Source organism: Amphiura filiformis, chromosome 11 (assembly GCF_039555335.1).
Source record: "Amphiura filiformis chromosome 11, Afil_fr2py, whole genome shotgun sequence".
NCBI classification, from domain to species: Eukaryota; Metazoa; Echinodermata; class Ophiuroidea; order Amphilepidida; family Amphiuridae; genus Amphiura; species Amphiura filiformis.
This window is the reverse complement of record NC_092638.1, coordinates 633,145-657,212: the sequence shown is the minus strand read 5'-3', so window position 1 is coordinate 657,212 and position 24,068 is coordinate 633,145. Positions and strand designations below refer to the sequence as shown.

General features: G+C 37.3%; 1 protein-coding gene across 3 annotated transcripts in view; it reads right to left on the bottom strand.

Moving 5' to 3' along the window:
- The window catches only part of LOC140164194 (spermatogenesis-associated protein 20-like), a 115,093-nt gene that overhangs the window by 45,780 nt on the left and 45,245 nt on the right, over positions 1 to 24,068 (bottom strand). For all 3 annotated transcript variants that reach the window (XM_072187438.1, XM_072187439.1, XM_072187440.1), the window contains exons 5-14: positions 23,460 to 23,614; positions 22,089 to 22,232; positions 21,256 to 21,451; positions 18,683 to 18,816; positions 18,187 to 18,291; positions 16,810 to 16,884; positions 12,938 to 13,147; positions 12,437 to 12,629; positions 11,679 to 11,847; positions 9,627 to 9,838 (exon numbers count right to left, since the gene is read on the bottom strand). In XM_072187438.1, the coding sequence (XP_072043539.1) occupies positions 9,627 to 9,838; positions 11,679 to 11,847; positions 12,437 to 12,629; positions 12,938 to 13,147; positions 16,810 to 16,884; positions 18,187 to 18,291; positions 18,683 to 18,816; positions 21,256 to 21,451; positions 22,089 to 22,232; positions 23,460 to 23,614 (1,593 nt within the window). The remainder of the gene's footprint in view (positions 1 to 9,626; positions 9,839 to 11,678; positions 11,848 to 12,436; positions 12,630 to 12,937; positions 13,148 to 16,809; positions 16,885 to 18,186; positions 18,292 to 18,682; positions 18,817 to 21,255; positions 21,452 to 22,088; positions 22,233 to 23,459; positions 23,615 to 24,068) is intronic.

Below are 24,068 nucleotides of genomic sequence, written 5' to 3'. Positions count from 1 at the left end.
TTAGATTTTGAAGACATCTGCATTACTTGCTACAGTGTTTAATATGACAACGGGTAGTTTTGTATGGAAAAGTTTGTATTTTCTGGACTAAACCAATCATAAATTATTAAAAACAATTAGTAGAATTGTTTAGCTGTAAGGCCATGAGTGTCTTAGATGCTAAATAGAGTCCAAATCCAATTTACAGCCTTTACAGAAGCAGATTACGCACTAAAAATACCAATCCCATAGAGTTTGTGTGTACCACATCCCCACCACCACATCCCCACCACCGCCACCCTGCCCATTCTGAATTCTATGAAGCACAGTGTCAGTATTAAAAAAGTTCAAGTATTTCTTTTTACACGGTTGAAAGTGCATTTTATTTAGCAATAAAATGAGACCACAAGCATGACAATACCTTCTTGCTTGACAGAGATATCATCATTTGTTTTGAGTCGACTTTTGGCAAAATGTAACGCCGCCACCTTTTTTGGTGGCGAGCTCAAGACACACGACCTTGACTTAAATACGGAAGTTAATAAATTTCTACTTGCATGGAAGTAGAGAAATTACAGATTCATGTAAAATGTCTTGTTTTGTCTTTAATACACAGCTTTCAACTTAACCACTAGCAGGCTATGTTAGCACATCTATGATGCTAACAAAGGTGCCAAAATCTGAATTTTGATGATTTTTATGATCTTCCGGATGCGCAAATCACTGAACAAGCATTTAACTCTCTTCACGTGGGTGTCGACTGCAGACAACAAGTTTCAATTCTTTTTTTTTAATTCAAAAAGTTCAGAATTGTAAATTTTTGGAATCGGCATGAAAAATGCATTAAAATGAGTACAAACAAGCCTGGTATTGGTTCAGTGCTTCTTAAGATAGCTCTTGATATTTTAAGAAAATATCTCAAAACTTGGGACTTTTTATGTTGAAGCATATGGCTAACATATTTAAGCCTTAATGTACGATTTCCGTTAAATTTTAATGTTGTTATTCTTTATTCAAAATGTTGAAATAATATCAGTAATAACTGACGGGAAGGGTTGATGTCCATTTTAAGTTGAAATAACAAGGTAAATTGAAAGAAACCCCACTGGTTAGTTTGGCCATTTAACACACAGTTCTATGGGAGGACATATTATCATAATTTTTAAATTATGATAATATGTCGAACTTTGCTGTGTTGACCTACAAAGACAACAAATTTGGCCGATTCTATTTAGGTGCAAGTTGGGACATGTGTAAACATTACAAATATGCAAAAACTCAGGTTTGAAAAAAAAAATTAACCAATTTCATATTATAAGATCGTACATTATGGCTTTAAAGGTGATAGGATTTACCATAATTTTTAAATTATGATAATATGTCGAACTTTGCTGTGTTGACCTACAAAGACAACAAATTTGGTCGATTCCATTTAGGTGCAAGTTGGGACATGTGTAAACATTACAAATATGCAAAAAAAAACAGGTTTGAAAAAATCTCATATTATAAGATCGTACAATATGGCTTTAAATGGTTAGAACTGGAAATATATGGCTCCTATCATCCCACTCTTTTTAAGACATTGAATAAATTTTAATATAAAATACACGATATGAAAACAACACTGCCTGCACACATCTTGCGTGACAAATCACTGTCCTTCTCAAAGTGCCTAAACAGGATATGATGGAAATTCCTTGACCAAATAATGACCTAGAATTGGCAAACTATCTAATGAGATAACTAACAAGAATATGTGAACATCCAAAGCATATGGATGCACTTGTTGGCTGCTATATGTGTAATTCAACAACTCTTCCTATACCTTTGTACAGGAGCCAAACTTTGTTAATCGGTGATTAATCCACACTTTTCCAGTAGCGTGACATGAACGCAAGTCAATGGAAGCGCGCATATGTGTACTTGGTTACATGTTCATTCCGTTGGAGGTAGCGGCTACACATTGCCATTTTATTCTGTAGTTTTATTGCTGATATCAACAGAAATATCACCGATCTTCTTGTAAGGTTGAGTGACAATGGGCTATTCTATTTAAAATCCACACTACCCCTGTGGAAGATTTAGCTAAAGTCTGCCACAGAGGGAGTATTAATTTTGAATAGAATAGAAAATTTGGTAACTTCCATTTGTAATACTCACTCCCGTTGTAGATGATATACATGTAAAGCCAGAATACATGGGGAGTATGGATTTCAAAATGAACTCAGACCAATTACATTTGAAAAACATACTCCCCCTGCGGAAGATATTTCCAAAATCTTCCACAGGGGGAGTGTGGATTTCAACTGGAATAGCCTAATGACTAACCATGCCAACTGACGTTTCAAATAATCATATAAATTAGGTAATTGTTGGCTTGTTTTTGTTGTTGAAAGGGATTCAATCATGTTTCACCATTGTTCATCACCGTTTAACAACAATGCGTCTGCACCGTCTACGTGGTTTACTTCGCGAGAGCAGCTTTATCACAAAGTAAACCATGCAGACGGTGCAGATGCATTGTTGTTAAACGGTGATGAACAACGGTGAAACATGATTGAATCCTAATTTTACATGAACATATTTTACATAGTATCTATCTGTAAAGTGTGCTGAGGCTTGTGGATGAACGTCTAGGCATTGTGCTTGTGCATAGCATACTATAAATATATAATATTAAACTCATCTCAGTAGCAGTCATTAAATCATCACCAAGTCACATGGTTTAGGAATACAGAGCACATTCCTAAACCATGTGACTTGGTGATGATTTGAAGTGACATCTACTTGAGATGAGTCTGGTATTTATTCCTAGCTATTAAGAGACACATGTAGCAGCCGACAAGTGCATCCTTTTGATATGGATGTACACATATTGTTAAACTGATCAAACTTATAAGGGACATCAGATTTTGAAGCTAAAAATGTTCAAAATTCTGGGTGAGGAGGGCTATACCAAAGCACTAGCATCTATCCAGGGATTAAAGTTTGTTATTAAATATACCCCACCTCTCTTTACACCTGGGTGGATCAGGGGAGGGGGGCATTTGATGCAGTTTGGACCCCCATTAATTTTTTGCACAATTTTCCAACACTGAGGGGGCCAATAGATATGCATTTGCTGTACCATTAGGGCAAGCTGGAAAATGTTTATGAGTGCCCCCCCCCCCACTTTAAAACAAAACCTGGCTCAGCCCCTAGTATACACACTCCTGTATACATATAGTTGAATTTTGAAAACACCCCCTTTTGCATTTCAGTTTGCAAGTTGCAACATTTTGAGTTTTCCGTCAAAAATTGTCTGAATAGCTTGTTTGTGTTGTATAAAGGAAATAAGTATTTAGGATGTGATTAAATTATATCAATAAAATACAGATTACGGGGATTTCCAGTTTGGGAAAGAAATGCACAGGGGAATTTGTGAGACCTTGACCTAGCTAGACCTTGCTTTAAAGCCATGTTGTGACTTTATACTGTCAGATATGTCCATTTTTATTTTGAGCTGAACAAATGGGTAATCCTTCGATGTGTGTATTCCATCACGCATGCCATGTACATACTGTATAATATACATAGCGACGCACCTGGGGGTCACTCCCATTGTGGCCTGTACACCATCCGCGATAATCAACTTTTGAAAAGCACCCTAAACAAGGATTTAACCCTTGGCTAAAACGACACCCTAAACAGGGATTTCATTCCTAACATCAAATTTCATACCCTAAATTTCATTTCCAGATATTTTAAGAAATTGCAATTTTGCTACTCTTTTTCCAATTTTTCATGTTTTTGACACCCTAAACGCGATAAAGCGTATCGTGCCTACCCACTAAAAAACGACCCTTTTACGCGTTTTTCATTATCGCGGATGGTGTACAGGCCACAATGGGAGTGACCCCCTGGTGTACGCGATTCGACTAATATTTCCATCGTAATCATTAAACAACGATTCCTGCATTTTATTCAAAATCTTGGATTTTAACAAAACTACGGCATCTAAAGTCTTGATTTTTTTAATAAAGTACATTTATTTACAATCGTGTGCAAAACAGAATTTGAGAAATATTGAGGGCGTCCTCCTCAGCAAATGTTACAATATATCCTGTACACCTAAATAATGTGTCAGAAAAACATTTGAGGCATAGCCAAACCCATTATTTACACATGTTTACTACACATTATTTGGGTGTAAGGGATAAGGCAACAACTTTTATATCTATTCTTTTACTGCAAAAATACTGTGATTTAAATGTCACTTTTTTATCCAAATATTTTAAGTTGTTTACATCAAGGTAAAGGGTGTACACATATCCACAATGCAACTTTGTGGAAAAAGTTTTGTACAGGTTGTGGAGGACAAGCAAACAATCTTTTTTTTTTTGCCTAACCCTATTACAGACGAACGTACCTTGAAGTTTGAAAGAGGTGATGAAAAATTATAAGATAAGATCATTTACACACTAATTGCTTTTATTTGAAGTCATAAAAATGACATACTGAAAAATCCAATCGACCACCCTCATAAAATCTGTGAAGAAGTATATTATAGGAAATGGTTTACATGTTAATACTTATAGAGGGAGCTGTTGATGCCATTATACTATTCACACAGCCATTCAGAGGGTGTTCATCATCATTGTAATGAATATTGTATTTCAAATAATTAGTTTTCTCTATCCAGTTCTAATTGTGGGCTTTCTTGGGTTACCAATTAATGTCCTATTCAGTGATCCAAGCGAAAGTGTAAAAAAACAAAAAATTATAAATTGCTTTTAAAGTGAAGGGAACAAAATTAAAGTATGTATTTTTGAAATGAAAAAAAAACAAGGGACAGGAGTAGTGACCAAGTTAATGCCCATTCAAATACAAATATTTCTCTACTTAAGTAGAGATATTGCAGTTTAATGTAAAATGCATTAGTATTTTGTCTTTCATACATGGCATTCATTCATTCATTCATATTTATTTGGCAAAAGCGACATAAAATAGTACAATGAAACATACAAAAATTTAACACATTGAAAAGCTGCACACCAAAAAGACACCAAAATGTCGAATTGCCAGGATGACCCATAAAGTCTAGCTTCCTGTGTAGACTTAATTCCAATGGGGTCCCACAAAAAGAACAAAAAGATGCCTGGGAGCGTGTGAAACAATAAGATAAAACAAAGGCGGGGACCTAAAGGAGTAAGCTACACAAATTCAGCAGACTCATGGGTCATAGCAACTCTAGCCAGATATTTTTTCATAGCATGTTTATAAGTACATTTGTCCAGAATGGATTTGATATGCGAAGGTAGGTTATTCCAATCAAGAGTTGCATGGTAGAAAAAAGATTTTTTGGTATTTGAACCAACTCTTGGGACATGAAAATTCCAAGAGCTTGACCTAGTGGCATGAGAATGAATATCAGAAATTTTGGTAAAAACTGGGTAAGATAAGAAGGGCCCTGTGAATGGAAAATATTATACATGTGGTTGAGTCTCAGCTGCCTAGCCCTGTTTTGGATATCTAGAAGTTTAACTAAGTCAAATTCTACCTGACCAACATGATCTCTGGGAGCTAGGTTCAAAATAAAACGAATCATCTTGTTTTGAATAACTTGAAGTTTGTGCTGATAAATTTTGGACAAACCAGTATACCATGAGGTGCAACAATAATCAAGATGACACTGCAGTAATGCAGAGCAGAGATTTTTATGTAAGCTTTTGGTTGAAAAATTGAGAATGTCTGTATAAAAATTTGAGCCGCCAGTAGCTTTCTTAATGAGAGAATCGACCATAACTTCTCCAGAGAGATGTTGGTCAAGTGACACCCCAAGATATTTTATGCAGGAGCTGGTTGAATGGTATGATCATTGTATGAAATGTGAAAGTTGGATGCTTTTTTAAGCTTTCTACGTGAGCCAAATAAAATCAGTTCGGTTTTACCAACATGCAAGGATAATTTGTTGTTGATGAGCCAGTTGTTACAGGATTTCAAATCTAAGCTAAGATCATGGGCAATCACATCCGGGTTTGTGTCTGAAGATATAATAACACTATCGCCGGCATACAGGAGCAGCTTGTTTTTTTTACCGACATAGCCATGTCGCTGCTATAGCAAAGATAAAGAAGCGGATCAAGCAGGCTCCCCTGTGGAACTCCACAGGAGAGCTGCATAAGATTAGATTGAATGCCGTCAACACTGACAAGTTGCTGCCTGTTAGAAAGATATGATTTAAACCAATCGGATTTGATGCCCATGGCCTCAAGCTTGTAACAAAGAATGTTGTGATTGACGCTGTCAAAAGCTTTTTGCACGTCCAAAAGAAGCATGCCAACATAATTACCCTTGTCAAGTTGAGACCTAATGTAATCTGTTAAAAAGCTCAGACAAGTTTCTGTAGAGTAGCCAGGGCGGAAGCCTGATTGAAACTGGTAACTTAAGTGTGTCGAGCTTAAATATTGCTCCAATTGAACATAGATACACTTTTCTAAAACTTTTGAAACTGTACTCAACAAACTGACAGGCCTATAGTTACCAACTTCCAAGCGGCTGTTCTTTTTGAAAAGTGGGATAACCTTGGCAATTTTTAGATCCTGGGGAACAGTACTGGATTCAATGGAGAGGTTCACTATGTGAGTAATTAGAGGAGAAAGTTGTTCTGCACCATCTCTCAAAAATTTGGTGCAATATCATCCAGGCCAACAGCTTTGTGAATGTCAAGGCTGGATAGCTCATCAAAAATATAATCTTCATCAACACACCTAAGATCAAACTCAGAGCTGGACACATCATTACTCAAGTAAAACCTCTCAAAAGCATCAGACCCCACCCCAAAATCGTTACTCACTTGCGGTAATTTGTTTGTCAAAGCATCAGCCACAGTAGTGAAGAAACTGTTAACATGATTACAGACAGAAAGGGTATCTGATTGTAATTCCCCATCAACATTTAAAACAATTTTCCCTTTGGATTTAGATTTAGAACTATAACCCAGATTTTTCAGGTGCATCCAAAGCTTTTGGATTAACCACTAGCAGGCTATGTACGAACATCTACGCTACTAACAATGGTGCAAAGAACTGAATTTTGATGATTTTTCCGATTTTCCGAATGAGCAAATTGCTAGATAAGCCTTTAATTGAAAGCCCTTTCAGTGATTTTAGGACGAAGTTGAGAATTGAGTAAATGTACATTGAATCATACATGTGGGGATCATCTGAACATTTGAGTGGTTATACAATTCCTATTTTTGGTATGATTATGGGATATTCCATTTGAAATCTGCCTTCCCCCTGTGGAAGATTTAACAAAAGTCTTCCACAGGGGGGAATGTTTTTCAATGGAAGTGACAAGGGATAATTATTCTGAAATCCATACTCCCCCTGTAAACATGATAAATGGCTGTACCATAATATATTCCACAACTAGAGTGAGCATTTCAAATGGAAGTTACCCAATTGTCCATTCTGTTTGATACCCTTACTCCCTATGTGGAAGACTTTAGCTAAATCTTCCACAGGGGGAGTATGGATTTCAAATGGATTAGCCCAAAACTACTATTTTTGCAGCATGAAAGGGGGAAAATTCCCATTCGGTAGTATGCCTCATGTAACTGTCAAGAGATTATGTTTTTTTAAGCCAATACACTACCCTATGACCCCTTCTTTGAGGTTAAGCCATCCAACGAAGGAGAGCGTGGCCTAGCGGTTAAGGCATAGGACTGTGAACCCAAGGGTCAAGGGTTCGAATCCCAGGTCCGGCTCTTTGTGTCCTTGAGCAAGACACTTCACTCTACTTGCTTAGTGCTTCGGAGGTCACTTTAAGCTGTCGGTCCGTGTACATGCATATTTTCTCACATTAATGTAGTGTGCACGTTAAAGAACGTCACAGGCTATTCGAAAAGAGCCGGGGATCATCCCGGTCATGTTGACTGTACTTCAAAATACACTCATCTACTCTAGGTTCCAGAGTAAAAAACAAGAACAGCTTGTCTGTACGCAGTGCGATAATACTCATACATATGAGGGAGGCACTTATAAGGAAGAAGAAGAAGAAGAAGAACGACCTCCTCTGGAAGACAATATATTATCAATGCTACAAAATAATGCACAGGTTTTGTAATTGCCTAATTTCTGTTAATTCGCAAAATTAAAATTATTTCTCCCCATTGCAAGTTCTACCCTTGCTAGTTTCTTAATTAGTTTTGTTAAAAAATAATGTAATTAACTTTATAGTTTCATACTTCTAAGCCAGAGATGATATTTTACCCTTCCCAGAATCCTTTGCAACATGATATATCACCTTATTTCATCAAATAACACTCCCATTACTTTGACATTTGCACAGGTTCCCTTAGTTTTCATTTTGAGAATAGACTTGTTTAACATATATTAATAGTTAACAAATAACCATATTTGGCAAGATCTGGATGTGCTCTGTTTATTGAGGTACATTTCATCACTATCAACCCATGTTGCACTACAGCAAATCAGTGCAGAAAATTGAAATGGGAGAAATACATTATGGGAATTGAAAGTAAGTGGGCATTTTATCTAGTACCAATAGAAAATGCGTCATAGAGAAAAATTTTTTCTGACAGTTAAGGGGAAAGTAACTGATACAACCCACCCCTGGATACATTTAAAAAAAAAGCTTAATCACGAGACTTCAATTTACGTAGGTCTGGGGTAATTGACGTTTTGATTCCAGAAATTGAGCATTTGATCTATGGGATAGTTTAACCAATTTTAATCAGAGAAGCATCAATTCACTCTGTTTTCAAGATATCAGATTTACAATTTGATAATTAGGTGTGGGTGAAATGAAATTTAAGAGATGACATTGATTTGTGTGATATTTAACACATATTAAAACATGTGGGATGGCAGGACCCATAATTTTCCAAGTTTTACCCATTTAACTAAAAATACTGCAGCATATTCCTTAATATTAATACATTGATTTTATAGGAAATGAACCAAGGAAGCCAACAATCGCATACAATAATATATCACAACAAAAGTTCAAGATATATGGCATTTTGGTGTTGTCAGAACAATACAATACAAAGGAAGTTGAATACCATTATTGGTTATATCTCAAAATCAATATTCTGTTGGTCCGTGTCACATCACTTCCGGTAGATGATGCGACTCACAGTCAAGTGAAAACAAGCCTGTGGTTCAATTTTGTTGTTGATGATTTCTGTCATTGGTGTTGTGTATATCTCGATCGCAAATAGTCAGTGGAATCAAACAAGTTTCTAAGTCTGCAGAGTGAAAGTTACTTACTTGATTTATCGTTAAATATAGTGACAAACTGACAATTAAATTCCATAGTCGAGTGTTGTTTTTTCCGAAATTAAATTTGGAGTGAGTAACATTGATATTTAGCCTCCTTCACAGCCGGTTTCTGTCATTCATAATCATAACAAACTGTGAGCCACGTGAAGCTTGGGCCCAAGACTAGAAGTATGTTGGACCGACAGAATTCCCGACATCCGACTCATTTTGCTTCATCAAATCACATATAATATACTTGTAGATAATGTGGAAAGTGTGCTGAGGCTTGTGGATCAACGTCTAGGCGTTGTTCCTGTGTGTAGCGCACTATAAATCACTGCGCTTTTTTTTTTCTTCTTTTTTTAGGTCACCACTCACCTTCTTTCAATCTGAGTAGAATAGATGGATCATTTCCAGCTCCTGAGAAATACCCAGAATTCCCTGTGTCATCCCAGAATAGTTCATCCTGTTTCTGTTGTAGTTCACAGGCCCATTGTAGCCATGTCTGGTCATAGCTGGCTTCATAGAGGTCTAGTAAACCACGGATGAGGAACGCGTAGTCGTCTACGAAGCCATTGATTGGCTCAGATCTGCCAAGCATAATTGAAATTAAAAACAAAATTTAAATGCAATAACATTGTTCACTTTGCAATCCTTATAAAACATTTATCAACACCTAAAAAGGTTCCACTTGGTTGAGTGGTCATAACTATGAGTACAATTAATTAACAGCAATACAATTGTTATGAACATCTGCAGAATTTTGTTTGTTGTAGTATGATACAGCAAATAAAAAAAAAAAAAAGAACTTGGAATGATCAAGAAATTAAAGATTCAATCTATTTGAGAGGCCTTCCCATCTCTGTCACAATAAGCTCTCATCAGGTCAAAGGTGCAATGACTCCATAGGAGGCATTTAGTGTCGCCATCAAAGTAAGTACTCCTCAGGTCAAAGGTGAAATAAGTTAGATCAGAGGTTAACTTACATTTGCATGACTTGTCCATCTATGTCCCAGTAGGCACTCCTTATTAAGAGGCATTTAGTGTCACCATCAAAGTAAGTACTCCTTAGGTCAAAGGTAAAATGTCAGGTCAGAGGTTAACTTACATTTGAGTAAATTGTCCATCTATGTCCCAGTAGGCACTCCTTATTAAGAGGCATTTAGTGTCACCATCAAAGTAAGTACTCCTTAGGTCAAAGGTAAAATGTCAGGTCAGAGGTTAACTTACATTTGAGTAAATTGTCCATCTATGTCCCAGTAGGCACTCCTTATTAAGAGGCATTTAGTGTCACCATCAAAGTAAGTACTCCATAGGTCAGAGGTGAAATGTGTTAGGTCAGAGGTTAACTTACATTTGAGTGACTTGTCCATCTATATCACAGTAGGCACTCCCTATTAAGAGGCATTTAGTGTCACCATCAAAGTAAGTACTCCATAGGTCAAAGGTGAAATGTGTCAGGTCAGATGTTAACTTACATTTGAGTGACTTGTCCATCTATGTCCCAGTAGGCACTCCTTAGCAGGAGGCATTTAGTGTCCCCATCAAAGTGAGTACTCCTAAGGTCAAAGGTGAAATGTGTCAGGTCAGATGTTAACTTACATTTGAGTGACTTGTCCATCTATATCACAGTAGGCACTCCTTAGGAGGCATTTAGTGTTACCATGTACGTACTCCTCAGGTCAAAGGTGAAATGTGTCAGGTCAGAGGTTAACTTACATTTGACTGACTTGTCCATCTATATCACAGTAGGCACTCCTTAGGAGGCATTTAGTGTTACCATCACAGTAAGCACTCCATAGGTCAAAGGTGAAATGTGTCAGGTCAGATGTTAACTTACATTTGAGTGACTTGTCCATCTATATCACAGTAGGCACTCCTTAGCAGGAGGCATTTAGTGTTACCATGTAAGTACTCCTAAGGTCAAAGGTGAAATGTGTCAGGTCAGAGGTTAACTTACATTTGAGTGACTTGTCCATCTATGTCACAGTAGGCACTCCTATGGTGTCACCATAAAAGTAAGTACTCCTTAGGTCAAAGGTGAAATGTGTCAGGTCAGAGGTTAACTTACATTTGAATGATTTGTCCATCTATGTCACAGTAGGCACTCCTTAGGAGGCATTTAGTGTCGCCATCAAAGTAAGTACTCCTCAGGTCAAAGGTGAAATGTGTCAGGTCAGAGGTTAACTTACATTTGAATGATTTGTCCATCTATGTCACAGTAGGCACTCCTTAGGAGGCATTTAGTGTCCCCATCAAAGTAAGTACTCCTAAGGGCAAAGGTGAAATGTGTCAGGTCAGAGGTTAACTTACATTTGAGTGACTTGTCCATCTATATCACAGTAGGCACTCCTTAGCAGGCATTTAGTGTTACCATGTAAGTACTCCTAAGGTCAAAGGTGAAATGTGTCAGGTCAGATGTTAACTTACATTTGAGTGACTTGTCCATCTATATCACAGTAGGCACTCCTCAGCAGGCATTTAGTGTCTGGGTTGTATAGATATTGTCTGATGAATTCAGCAGCTTGTACGGCCCTGTCTGTGTATTGCTGATCTTGAAGGACTTGGCCACCTCTTGCAAAACCTGATATCATTAATCCTGAAAAATTGCAACAAAAAAATACATAAAATAACTGTTATCAGTTGATCAATTGATCAGTCAAATCGATCAGCCATTGATCTGACATCAATCAATCAATCAATCAATCAATCAATCAATCAATCAATCAATCAATCAATCAATCAATCAATCAATCAATCAATCAATCTTTACAAGAAAGTATCTATTTAACGTTATCTCTGAATATGCCTTGAAGGCAACCCGCATATCTGAATATCCCTTTACGGGGCATGTGAACCCTAAGATAATTTCAGTGAATACATTCATCAGGTTTGTATTTCAAATCAATTGGCAAGTTTTGCTGGACAAAACCAGAATGTTTTTACTTACTTAATATTTCGTCCATCTCATCAGAGGACTTCATCAGATGTGAGCATCTGATCCACTTTCCCAGGAAACTGACTTCTGGTTGTGTGTAGTCACCAAAAATGTATACTTTATATACTTTGAAAACTTATCGTAAGCAACAATGGAGTTAACTGCTTTAATTCTCACCATTATAACCCCTTTTACATAAAGCATTAATCTCTACATATCTCTTAAAGAAATAAAACCCCACGTTCCATACCATTCCACGCAGTCAGCATCTTATCATCTAAGTGAGGTCTTGGTCTCTTCTGTCGTTGATCATGCAATATCTGTCGTGACTTAGCAAGCGCCCTCTCTGTCACAGCAAGGTCAAGGTTGAACTGACTGGCAGTATCTTGAAGCGAGCCTCTCACAATTAAGACATTCTGAGACTTAAGTTCTCCATGAGGATCCTATAAATAAATGTAACAAAAACTGTTAGGATAGGTTATGCAATTTTCATGGTTAGGTTCGAAAAATTGCAAAATTTCTAAACATTTGTCCAAACATTTGGGGTGAAGGTGTTAAATTCATTTGGCTGAAAATTTTGACTTTTGGTATATTGATGGGACCAAATTTCTTGAAAATTGGTATATTGAATGGTCCACATTAAATTATCTGTAGCAACCCCCTACCTAAGCCAAATTTGAGTACCTCTGTAGGGGTGTGTGGGGGGGGGGGTGTGTTTTGGGGGCATGTGTATGTACATGTGTATACATACCTGTTCAAAATCCACATTTCCTTCTTTTGTAACCCCATAATGCCTACAGAATACATCCGCTAAGGTTACCGCATCAGACCCTTCTACTTTATCACCTAACAGTTCCATCAATTCTGCATCTTTCCATACACAGAAAGCGCCCTCCTTCTTGTGTTCAGCATCAGTCGTTTGGAGGGAGTCAGCATCTTCTGCACTGTAGAATCCGCCATTCTGTATAATCAATTATAAGCTTAAGTAAATTGAGATATTAAAAAAAAATGGAAATAGTCAATATTCACCTTTATTTGGGGAACAAGCCAAAGTTTGATGACGTCCTAAAAACTGACCCCCTTCCCCCTCCCTGAAATGCAAGGGTGAAATTAGAGAATAAACTTGCGCCGCATCCACTACTCAAAATATTGGACCTGCCTGTCGTCTATCACACGGTAGAGGATAGTCAAAATAAAAATTCCTATCGTTTATTCTCATTCTTAGTCAGTTAAAAATATATTTTAATAACTGTAAACTATTTTTAAAGCAAAAATTAAGTTACCGTCATAAAAACTCCCCTTTTTCTAAAATGAAGCGAAACTTGTTTACAACTTCACATCTTTTGTTGCGCGTACTGATAGCGCGTGCGAGTATTCCGCACTGCGTCTACGCATACAACGCGCCACATACACGCACCTCTATGAGCGTGTTATGCGTTATCAACACGCATGATGACGTGGGGTCGTCTACAGCCTGATAGACGACACCCAAAATCATGCGATTGTCCAATCAGATTATGTGTCTACGTATAGACGACTCCCACTGACTAAGAATTGTAAATATTCCTACCCAAAAGGTAAACTTTAATTTTAACTAATCCTTTACAAACATAATCAGACTTTTGACACGCTTCTCCTAACAACAGGACTTTCGTTTATAGGAAGTCATCAAACTTTTGGTTGGTTCCTTTAATGAGAGTATTATTACAACTCTTGGATGGTGAGAGCATCAGATTTCCCATCTAATTTTAAGGCAGGCATTGGGTAGGCAAAATGAATTTCAGGTAAAGGGGATGTCTGACTATTTAAAAAATTGGCAATATTTGCCCAAAACAGTACAATTTTCAATGATTTTGTTTGTTTTAATGGGGGGATTTTCCCATGCCCAAAATATTTACTTGAATGAAATTTGAGCTTTCTAATGCTTATGTTATGCTACAATCATAGAATTTAGTCTTGGGACGGTTTAGGACCATGCACTAAAATCGATCCCCCTTCCCCCCGTAACAATGTTAATCGGTGTCTTATCATCAGGCTCCGTGTTGGACTCTGCAACATTGATTGGTGGGGGAAGGGGAGGGATATGGCTTACAGGAGGGTTGAGGCTACACATAGAACATTGTTTGAAAAACGTCCATCAAAATTTACGTGACTGGGGATGGAAACAAGGAGTAAAATTGACCATGTGTCCCAACACAAAAATTCTAAGATTGTCTGTGCGAAGTCGAAAAAAAATCGTATAAATTTTGTTTTTTTGACATAACTTTTTTTATTATTAGCCCTATTGAATCCATATTTTCACCACATAATTTTAATGTTATAGCGCCACTGACAAGTAATGGACATTAAAATTCAAGCAATATTTAGGGATCGGCCATAAGAAACATTCATATTGCGAATTTTTCCCAGTATAAAGCGGCATGGCAAATAAATATATAACAAAAAAACAGAAGTACATATAATAAAATACCCCAGATTTAATATATGACATTTTAAAATATGTACCATTAATCTTAGGATATGTGTATTTAATAACAGAGACATGTCAATTTGAATTAAAAAGAAGGTAAAATTCTACTTTATAGGGGAGTACAGTTAAGCCTACTTAAAGACGCTTGAACACATTGATAAGAAAATCACATTAAAAACAATATTTTAATGTAATCCTTATTTCTTACATTTTAATATGATTTAAAAGCACATAGTTGGAAATATATTTAAAAAAAATACAGGGCAGCGGCGAGTCTCGAACTCGGGACCTCTCGGGTCACAAGCGAGAATTCTACCACTGACCTATTAAGGACGATCTATATGAGCACGGGAAAAGTAATGGTATAAGTATAATACTGTTGGCATACATAATGGTGAACCAACTCGGTTAACCCGTATTGAAAAGCATGCAGCAGAACCGATTGACCATAACAAATAATAAAAGTATTATAATATCTTTTAATATAATAGGGGGTTAATCGCGCTTTGTGTGTGTGATTCAATGAGGGTTAACCGTATCGGTTCACCATCGCATAACCAACGTGCTTCAAAACAGGACCCTAATAGACACAAGAGCCGATTTACTATGTCGCGTGGTGTATTAGTAGGGTGTGTGTGTGGGGGGGGAGCTACGGGGCGCTTGTAGGATTGAGGGTGTGGAGGGTGGCTTTTAGCAGGTGCGTTATTAGAGTAGACATGGTTTTGCATGATTTTATTGAACTTGTGACAACTTTACATGAAATTTTCAGTAAATGTCCATTATGTTGACCTTTTAATCTGAATTTCTGAATTAATTCTGAGCATTCCTAATATTCTTGACCGCAATTTGTATAAAAGATGGTTGACAGATATATTTAAATAATATATTATTGATATGAAGAAGTTAATATTTCATCGGCAACTTTATTATACAAAAATTACCTTCTTCTCAAAGTTCAATTCATCGAAGATTTGGACAAACCACCATGAAAATGGCAATGGTGTCAATTAAAAGTGACCGTGCCCTAATACTATGCACTGTGTTTTAAAATTTTTGATTGTTTTGAGAACATTAGGATTTCCTCTGATTCATGTTAAAATTTTATTGAAATCAATGCATCCGTTTAGAAATGGCATTAAAAAATGCAAAGCAAGAAGTGTAATATCGTTTGGACCTTAGACAATCATAGAATTTAGTCTTGGGACAGTTTAGGACCATGCACTAAAATCGATCCCCCTTCCCCCTGTAACAATGTTGATCGGAGTCTTATCATCAGGCTCCGTGTTGGACTCTGCAACATTGTTTGGTGGAGGAAGGGGAGGGATATAGCTTACAGGAGGGTTGAAGCTACACGTAGAACATTGTTTGAAAAACGTCCATCAAAATTTACGTGACTGGGGATGGAAACAAGGAGTACAATTGACCATGTGTCCCAACACAAAAATTCTAAGATTGTAGCTAATACATATCAACCAATATCAGCCCTTACCGAGAAAATAAATCCAACAATTTCATTTCAATTAAAGTCTCCATGCACGCATGGGGTATATATATAGCCACTTTCTTCTGTTTTAAAATGACTTTGAATCTTTTAGTCATTTTCAATATAATTACTACAGGAATATAAAAGAAACAAATAAGAGTAATATAAAACAAGATAAGTCAGTGGTATAGCGTGAGGCATCCTATTGGGGGCACCGACCATGACTGGGGGGGGCGGGCCACCGGTCCTGATGGGGTTGGGGCACAAGCCGTTTTTTGGCAATTTTCCTATGGGATTTTCTAAATGTTCAAACTGATTGGGGGCATGTGCTCCCCCCATGCCCCTATGATGCTATGCCACTCAGATAAGGCCAAAAAGCAAATAACATGCCTCAAAGCTTGTGAAGATTTTAAAATCCAATGCGGAATATGTTTTTTTTCATGCCGACTCAAACTCGGTCAAAATAAGCTTGAGATGCACGGAACTTTCAAAATTTACATTTTTATACACATAATAAAATATTTTCACTAGTTTGAATGTTAATCACACAAATGCTTTTAAAACATATTTGGGGGAAAAATCAAATTGGCCAATTTCTTTGAGACAAATGTGCACCTCCAATCAAACGTGCGGGAGCTTTGAGGCATGCTTTTTTCTTGTCTTTAACTACCTTGTTACTGAGATCTCTAGATACATAAAGGAAGATATCCTTAGCAACGTCTGCAAACACCTCCTCCTTGGTGATCTGAAAATAACAACAAGAAATTAAACCAAGTCATCAACAATGATACTGTCTGTTTTAGTCCTTCATTCCATCTACAGCATGTGCATATTTTGGGGGGGCTTTGGGGGCGCCAGCCTCCCGGGGTAAAACCAGGGGGCGGCCAAATTGAACGGGCGGCGGAAGAAGAAGGGGCGGCAAAAACAGGGGCGGAAAAAACGAATGGGGCGGCAAAAAGAATTAGTAAATAAAAAAGGGCAGAAAAATGTGATAAAGCAAAAAAAATTGTGAAAAAATGGTACTATACATAGAAATGTGCTGCTTTTAGGCGCTAGCGCTTGAAACCCTTTTTTTTTTTTGCTCTTCACTTTTTCAAACGACCGAGAAAACCTTTTCGGGCTGTTGAGGAAGGGCGGCAAAATTGAATTTTCTTCAGCCCCCGGGTTGGGGCGTGCCACGGTACAGCCTACACATTGAATGCACTACCACCTCATATTCTCCTGGAAATTGTGAAATGGGCCAGCTTCAAATGGGAGGTTAACAGCTTAGCTATCTAGGGGATAATCTGTCAGCTTTATCGTAATGATAACAGCTGTTAATGCTTTGGTATGTCTTAACATAAAACAAAAAAGGGGTGTATGGATTTCAACTGGAATAGCCCTCTGTTTTTTCCCTCTGATGTTCAATTCTATCCATTTTTGGAGCAGTATTCTTTACCCACTGGTTCCAGCATTGATTATCCCTCCTTTTCTTTCTTCTGCTTTCGCTCCTTTTTAATCCTTCCCTCCTTCATTCCCACTCATTCCGTACCTGGTAAGAATCTACATCTTTGTGTGTGTGTGTGGGGGGGGATTAGGGGGATTGAACCCCCCAAATGAGTTGGTCTGCTAACGCCATCCCAAAGAAAATTTCAACCCCCCTAAAACCAACACCCCAAAAGAAAATGTCCTTCCCTCCATAATCTTACCTGTTTTAACAAGTATGGCACTTGGCAGCTATTATAAGACACATTTTCTCCAAAAATGTCACATGCCAATACCGGCATAGTGATGATCTTCCTTCAATAATTCATTCCTTCCCTCATCCCCTTTGTTCCCTCCTCCTCTATGTCCCCCTCCTCCTTCATTCCCTCCCTCCTTATCCATACCTGGTAAGCATCTACATAAGACACAGCTAGCTGTCCTTGATCATACAGTATCTTCTCAAAATATAGAACAAGCCAATACCGGCATAGTGACATTACCGGCATAGTGACATTAATTCAATCATTCCCTCCTCCCCTTTGTCCCCTCCCTCCTCCTTCCTTTTCCCCTCCTTCATCCATACCTGGTAAGCATCTACATAAGACACAGCTAGCTGTCCTTGATCATACAGCATCTTCTCAAAATGTGGAACATGCCAATACTGGTCTGTTGAGTACCTATGAAAACCCTAATGTTAATAAAAGAGACAAAATTAGAGAAGAGTTCAACTGGGGTCACATGGGGATATTTCAATGATTGTGTTACAATTCCAGGCATTCATGCAAGAAGGCCGTATCTGTAATAGCTGCCAGGTGTCATATTTTTAGAATTGTACAATATATAATTCAGAAATTATCAAATTTCTATATGGCAGCTATTGCACATAGGGTTTTCTTGCACAAAACCTTCTAACTGTATCAACCACAATACAACAGCAAGGCACTTACAATGGGTAATGAATTAAACATTTTATTTCTGTTAAAATCAATTCTCGATTTCATATTTCATTTCAAACTATTTTCATTTGAACTTGTTTTGGCCTGTTTTGACAAATAAGCAAAATAAAAAAAGTTTCTTACCTGGCTGACGTGATCATGTATTCCACCTTTAGCCATCATGCGTAGCGTATGTAGCGTCATTTCAAGGCCATTTTTACCTTGTTGATGACCTTCTGGTTTGCATCCATACAAGCGAAACATGAAGTTGAAATTTACTACAAAGAAAGATCAGTTGTTTGAAATTAATTTAAGAAAAAAATTACTTTATTAATAATTTATTTAATTAATGATAGTACATGTTGACTTCATAAAAACTGTATACTTGTATGCTAACAATACTGAAGGCGCAAGCCCGGTGGGTTCAGTTTGTATTTAAAGGTAGGATGTATGACCGTTCCAGGATTTGAAAATGACCCCTACTTCACGGGGAATCAAGGACATTTGCAGCAATTTTACCCCCTAGTTTGAGAGAAATCAAGGACAATTTGCCGCCAAATACCTCCCCTATTTTTATCATTTTGAGGACGCATTTTCATTTCACCCCCTTATCACGAGGAATCGAGGACATTTGTCCGAAATAAATACCCATATTTTTACCATTTCAAGGACGCTTTTGAATTTCCCGGGGAAATGAGGACAATAACGAAAACTGTAGCGGTAAAACGCGGACGAAAGTCCTAGAAATACACCCTATTTTTCATTTCAAGGACAATTTTGCTCCAAATTTGGACAATCGCAAACAATTTTGTCCTCGAAAATTCCGCGGACATTTCTTGAAAAGTACCCCTAATTGGAACCATCATGCGTACACATGGTCAGTGAAGACTGAACCCACCGGGGGTGCAAGAGAAACTGGTCATGTTTGTTTGACATGTAGTTTAATTTTGAAAACATCATTAAGTTTTACTTGAAATCTTTGCACATTGTGGCCCATTGCTGAAGATGTGAAAGGAGGAATCCCCTCCCCGTTAAAAAAGTGCCCCGTACAATTGCACAAAAATTTGACTAAAATACGACAACTGTAAAATCTCCTCCCCGTAGGACTAACCGTGCTAACAGTAGGCCTATTCTACTGTAGGACTATGTTGACCGTAACAACGATCTCCTCCTCCACTGGTAGGAATACACAGTAAAACAAATTTGCCCTGTTGGACTACTTTTATCCTGATACTTGTAGGACAACACAGTAAATAAAGAGAAAAAGCTCCTATCCCTACCACTATATGATTACATGTTGAGGCATGTCCCTCTGACTTCATTAAATAACACCTCCCCTGGTAGGACTACACATTACAACAACATCAAAAAGACTCCTCATAGGGTCTATGAATAAACATTGAATCACCACTATGATTGTCATCATTATGTAAATAAGATAACAGCCACTATTTTGGCCAACCATAACATTGAATACCAGTGAGCTCCTGTGTATAATGATATGAGTGACCGGATATCAGACAAAAAATTGACCCACAAGTCCAAATACTGCAACCTGATTGGAGGTGATTAGTCCGAAAGGCCCTTTCAGTGCTTTTGAAACTAATTAACTTAAAGGAGTATTTTGTGATCCTAGCATCCTCTTTTTATATCCACGAAAAAAGCCTATTCCCAAAATTTCAGTTGATTCCGATTTTGCGTTTGCGAGTTATGCATGATTATGTGTATTACACTGCTCCATAGACAATGCGTTGTAATTTCGTTCTGGTATACCAGAACGAAATTAAAATTTCACGACATCTTTGCTAAACGAATTAATCTGCAAGATATATTTTGTACATAAACATTATGTAGCCAGAGGTATCCAGTAGTATAAAAATCTCAACTTTTTTGGGGAAAAGTGCGGGGACGAGGCTGTGGATCACGAAATGCCCTTTTAATTTGACCCCCTTACCGTAAACAAAAACAAAATTCGATGTTTTATTGAAGTGCGCACGATCCTGTTCTTTGCATCGCCAAAGTCCGTTTTCCGAAATAATGTAACCCGTAAAGGTTTTTAGCCTCACCAATTCGCCAGTTTCAGTAATTTATTACATTTATAAAATAATTGTGCAAAGGTAGCAAGCAAAACATCATATGAACAGAGCAAAAAAAAAACAGCGTCTCTGCCGAAAGAGAGATGACTTGCTACCTAGCTTCAATCGTTTGCTATTATTTGTTGTTTGTCCATGAGGAAGTTTTTTCTTACTGATGTTACTTAAGGTTAGCAACTATTTTAAACTATTGCGATTTGGAAGTTCACAGTATCTTGCAAATGGTAGTGAGCTTTGGCAAAAATGGCATAATAATCATTTTAAAGCGAGTGTGCAGAAGAATTCAATTTTTTTGTAGGTCCTGTGAGTTATGTTGTAAAGAGGGCTGAAACAACAACACTTTTGTAAAACATGTATACCTCATTAACAGCAATAAATCAACCAAGTTTTCAAAGAATATGATTTGTAAATTATTATTTTTCAATAACATATTGATTTAGATAATGAAAATCAATTTTTTGGCTGCTTCGACCAACAATACCTCATCTACCCTTAAGTAGCTAAATGATTCACATTATACCATGCATAGGATGGGCAATGGGCTAGTCTAGTTGAAATCCATATACCCCCTATGACCTTAATCTTCCATGTTTGAAATCAACTGGAATAACCCATTATACGTACCTGGTTGAGGGAATTTAGGCGCATCACCAAACCCGCCAAACCTTTTATCATAACTCTCAGTCAGTTGTTGATAACACTTCTCCATGCATTCATTGCCTGGTAAGCTTTCTCCTTCTGAGGCTGAAGATGTAGCTTGTACTAAGGCCTCTAATATGCTACTACTACGCTGCTCCATGGCACTTTTCTTTTCTCGCCACTGAAAAGAAAATGAGAGCAAAATGGGAATCTATAAACAATAAGATTCCAATAGGAGCACCGTCAAATTGAAAAGGATTTAAAGCTTTTGTCAGGTGTGAATCAGTCCTGAAGAAGTCAAGAGTCACACCGGACGAAAGATCTGCAATCTTTTCAATCCAACAGCGCACCTGTAGAAACCTTGTTGCATGCCCAAAGAATGCTTTAAAATCATCCCCAAACAAGGTGTGCAGGGTTTATTATTATTATTATTACTATTATTAATCAACACTTATATGGCGCTCTAAACAATGAGCACAGCGCCTTACAAAATATACAGGCAAAAAAGAAACAAAATTATAGAACTAACATTAATACAAGTGTGTTTTAAGCAAACACTTGAAAGCAGGCACAGAGATTGCCTATTCAGTTGAAATCCATACACCCCTATGGAAGACATGATTCTCCTAATAGCTTCAGGTGCAGATTTCAAATGGAGTCAACTTTTCAAGTAACCCCATTTGAAATTCACACTCCTTGCATGGGAGATTAAGGTCATGTCTTCCACAAGGGGTGTATGGATTTCACCTGCAATAGCCCATTCCATATGGATCAGAGGATTAGAGGTCAAGGGTCAATGTCTTATACACACTATTCACCTGCTTTGCAAGACTGAGTAAAATTGTCCCAAATCCTGGTCTTCCAAATCTATCATGTGGAGGGAAGTATGTACCTCCAACGATGGGTTTGAGTTCAGGGGTCAACCATACACTCATAGGCCAACCTCCTCCTCCACTTGTTGCCTAGTAACAAAAGATGTAAACATAAATGTCAGTATCCTCACATATTACGCCATTAATTTGGCATATAAAAATCAATTTATTAGGCAAAAATCAACACATTGCACATATGTGACACAATCTGCTCCAAGGGGCCAAAGGAAGCATTTTTGAAAATTGAGTTACTATTATTACTACCTTATACAAACATTAGGCTATCATGTATTGAAAACACCAAAGGTCTAGCATACTTGATTCTAAAGTTTTTGTTTTTGCCTTTTATCTCAATTTCAAATTTGCCACCTTTGGCCCCCATGGACCAGATCATGTCACACAATTTTTTTATTTAACTATTTAATGGATAATCATATAATATTGCTTTCAAACCGCACTCAAAGATATTTTGTTCAAACTTGTTTAATTGCTCCATAAATGGATCAATAAGCTCAATTCATAACCTCATGAATATACACAATGGGTGTGATTCAATCATATTCTATTATATGTAAACATGCGGAATTGCGGATGCAAATATAGGTCATTATTATCTCACAATTGACCGCAAAGTGTGTAATTTTTCTAATATCGCACATAAATAACCCATATTGGTGTATCATTTCTTAATGAGCATACAAGCGGACGTAATCACCACAAGTAGCTCGCATACGGTGACAGAAGATACATTTTCAATAAGGCCAAAAAAAAAGAATGTATGTCTCAGACACCCGTGTGCATTGCTAGGTGAAATCCAATTTAGCGCATAGCGCTACGCGTTGGCCGTAATTTCTTTTTTTGCCCATATGTTAATTTTTTGGTGATATTTTTCAGTTTCGTATAACGATTCAATTTTGTCTTTTTTTTGGCAGTTTGGTTGTTGATTTTTGTACACATTTTGCCATGATTGTAAAAGAGACAAACAAAACAGTTCATTGTGTATGTATATATATTACTATGTTTCTGTATTTGAATATCAAAAAGTACATAAATATTGTGCCTTGACTGAAAAAAAAACTAAATAAACAAATATAGCAAAGCTCATTTTTTTTTTTTAAAAATAAAAAAGTCAAAAATCGCAAAGCGCTAACCTTTTTTACCAATCTAAGACATACTTTCTTTTACTTTTTTGGTCTAACATCTCTCTTCTCTATCTACTTAATGCCCACAATGTCATTCAGTATCATACAATATAAGTATCCCCATGCCCCTAAGCCCTCCTGGGGTGGGTGGGAATGGGTGAGGGAGGGAGCTTACCTGCACAAATGTCATATACACTCTATCAACATCAGGCCTCTCTTCTCTGTCTACTTTAATGCACACAAAGTTGTCATTCATTATTTTGCCAATATCAGCATTCTCAAAGGATTCCCTCTCCATGACGTGACACCAATGACAGGTGGAATACCCAACTGAAAATATAACAAGAGAGGTTAGCTTACACTTCCCATAATGCATTTCTTCCATTGCAATTATCTGTACTGATTTGCTATCTAGTGCAACATGGGTTGATTGTGACGAAATGTACCTCAATGAATGAAAATCTAAAGGGAGACTCATGTCTAAGGATTTTTTCTTCAAAACATAGACCCATGTCTAAGGATTTTTTGTGGAAAACCTATCCATTTTGGCGGCACATACCCGTATAGCGTTTGCACGTGAGTACCATCACCCTCTTCCACTTCCCATAATGCATTTCTTCCATTGCAATTTTCTGTACTGATTTGCACTAGCAACATGGGTCTATAGTGACAAAAAGTACAGCAAGGAACAGAGCACTTGCACATCTTGCATGTTTATTTCTTCTTGACTATCGACCCATGTTTAGCCAGTCTATTCTGGGTCAAGGAAACAAAGGGAACTTGT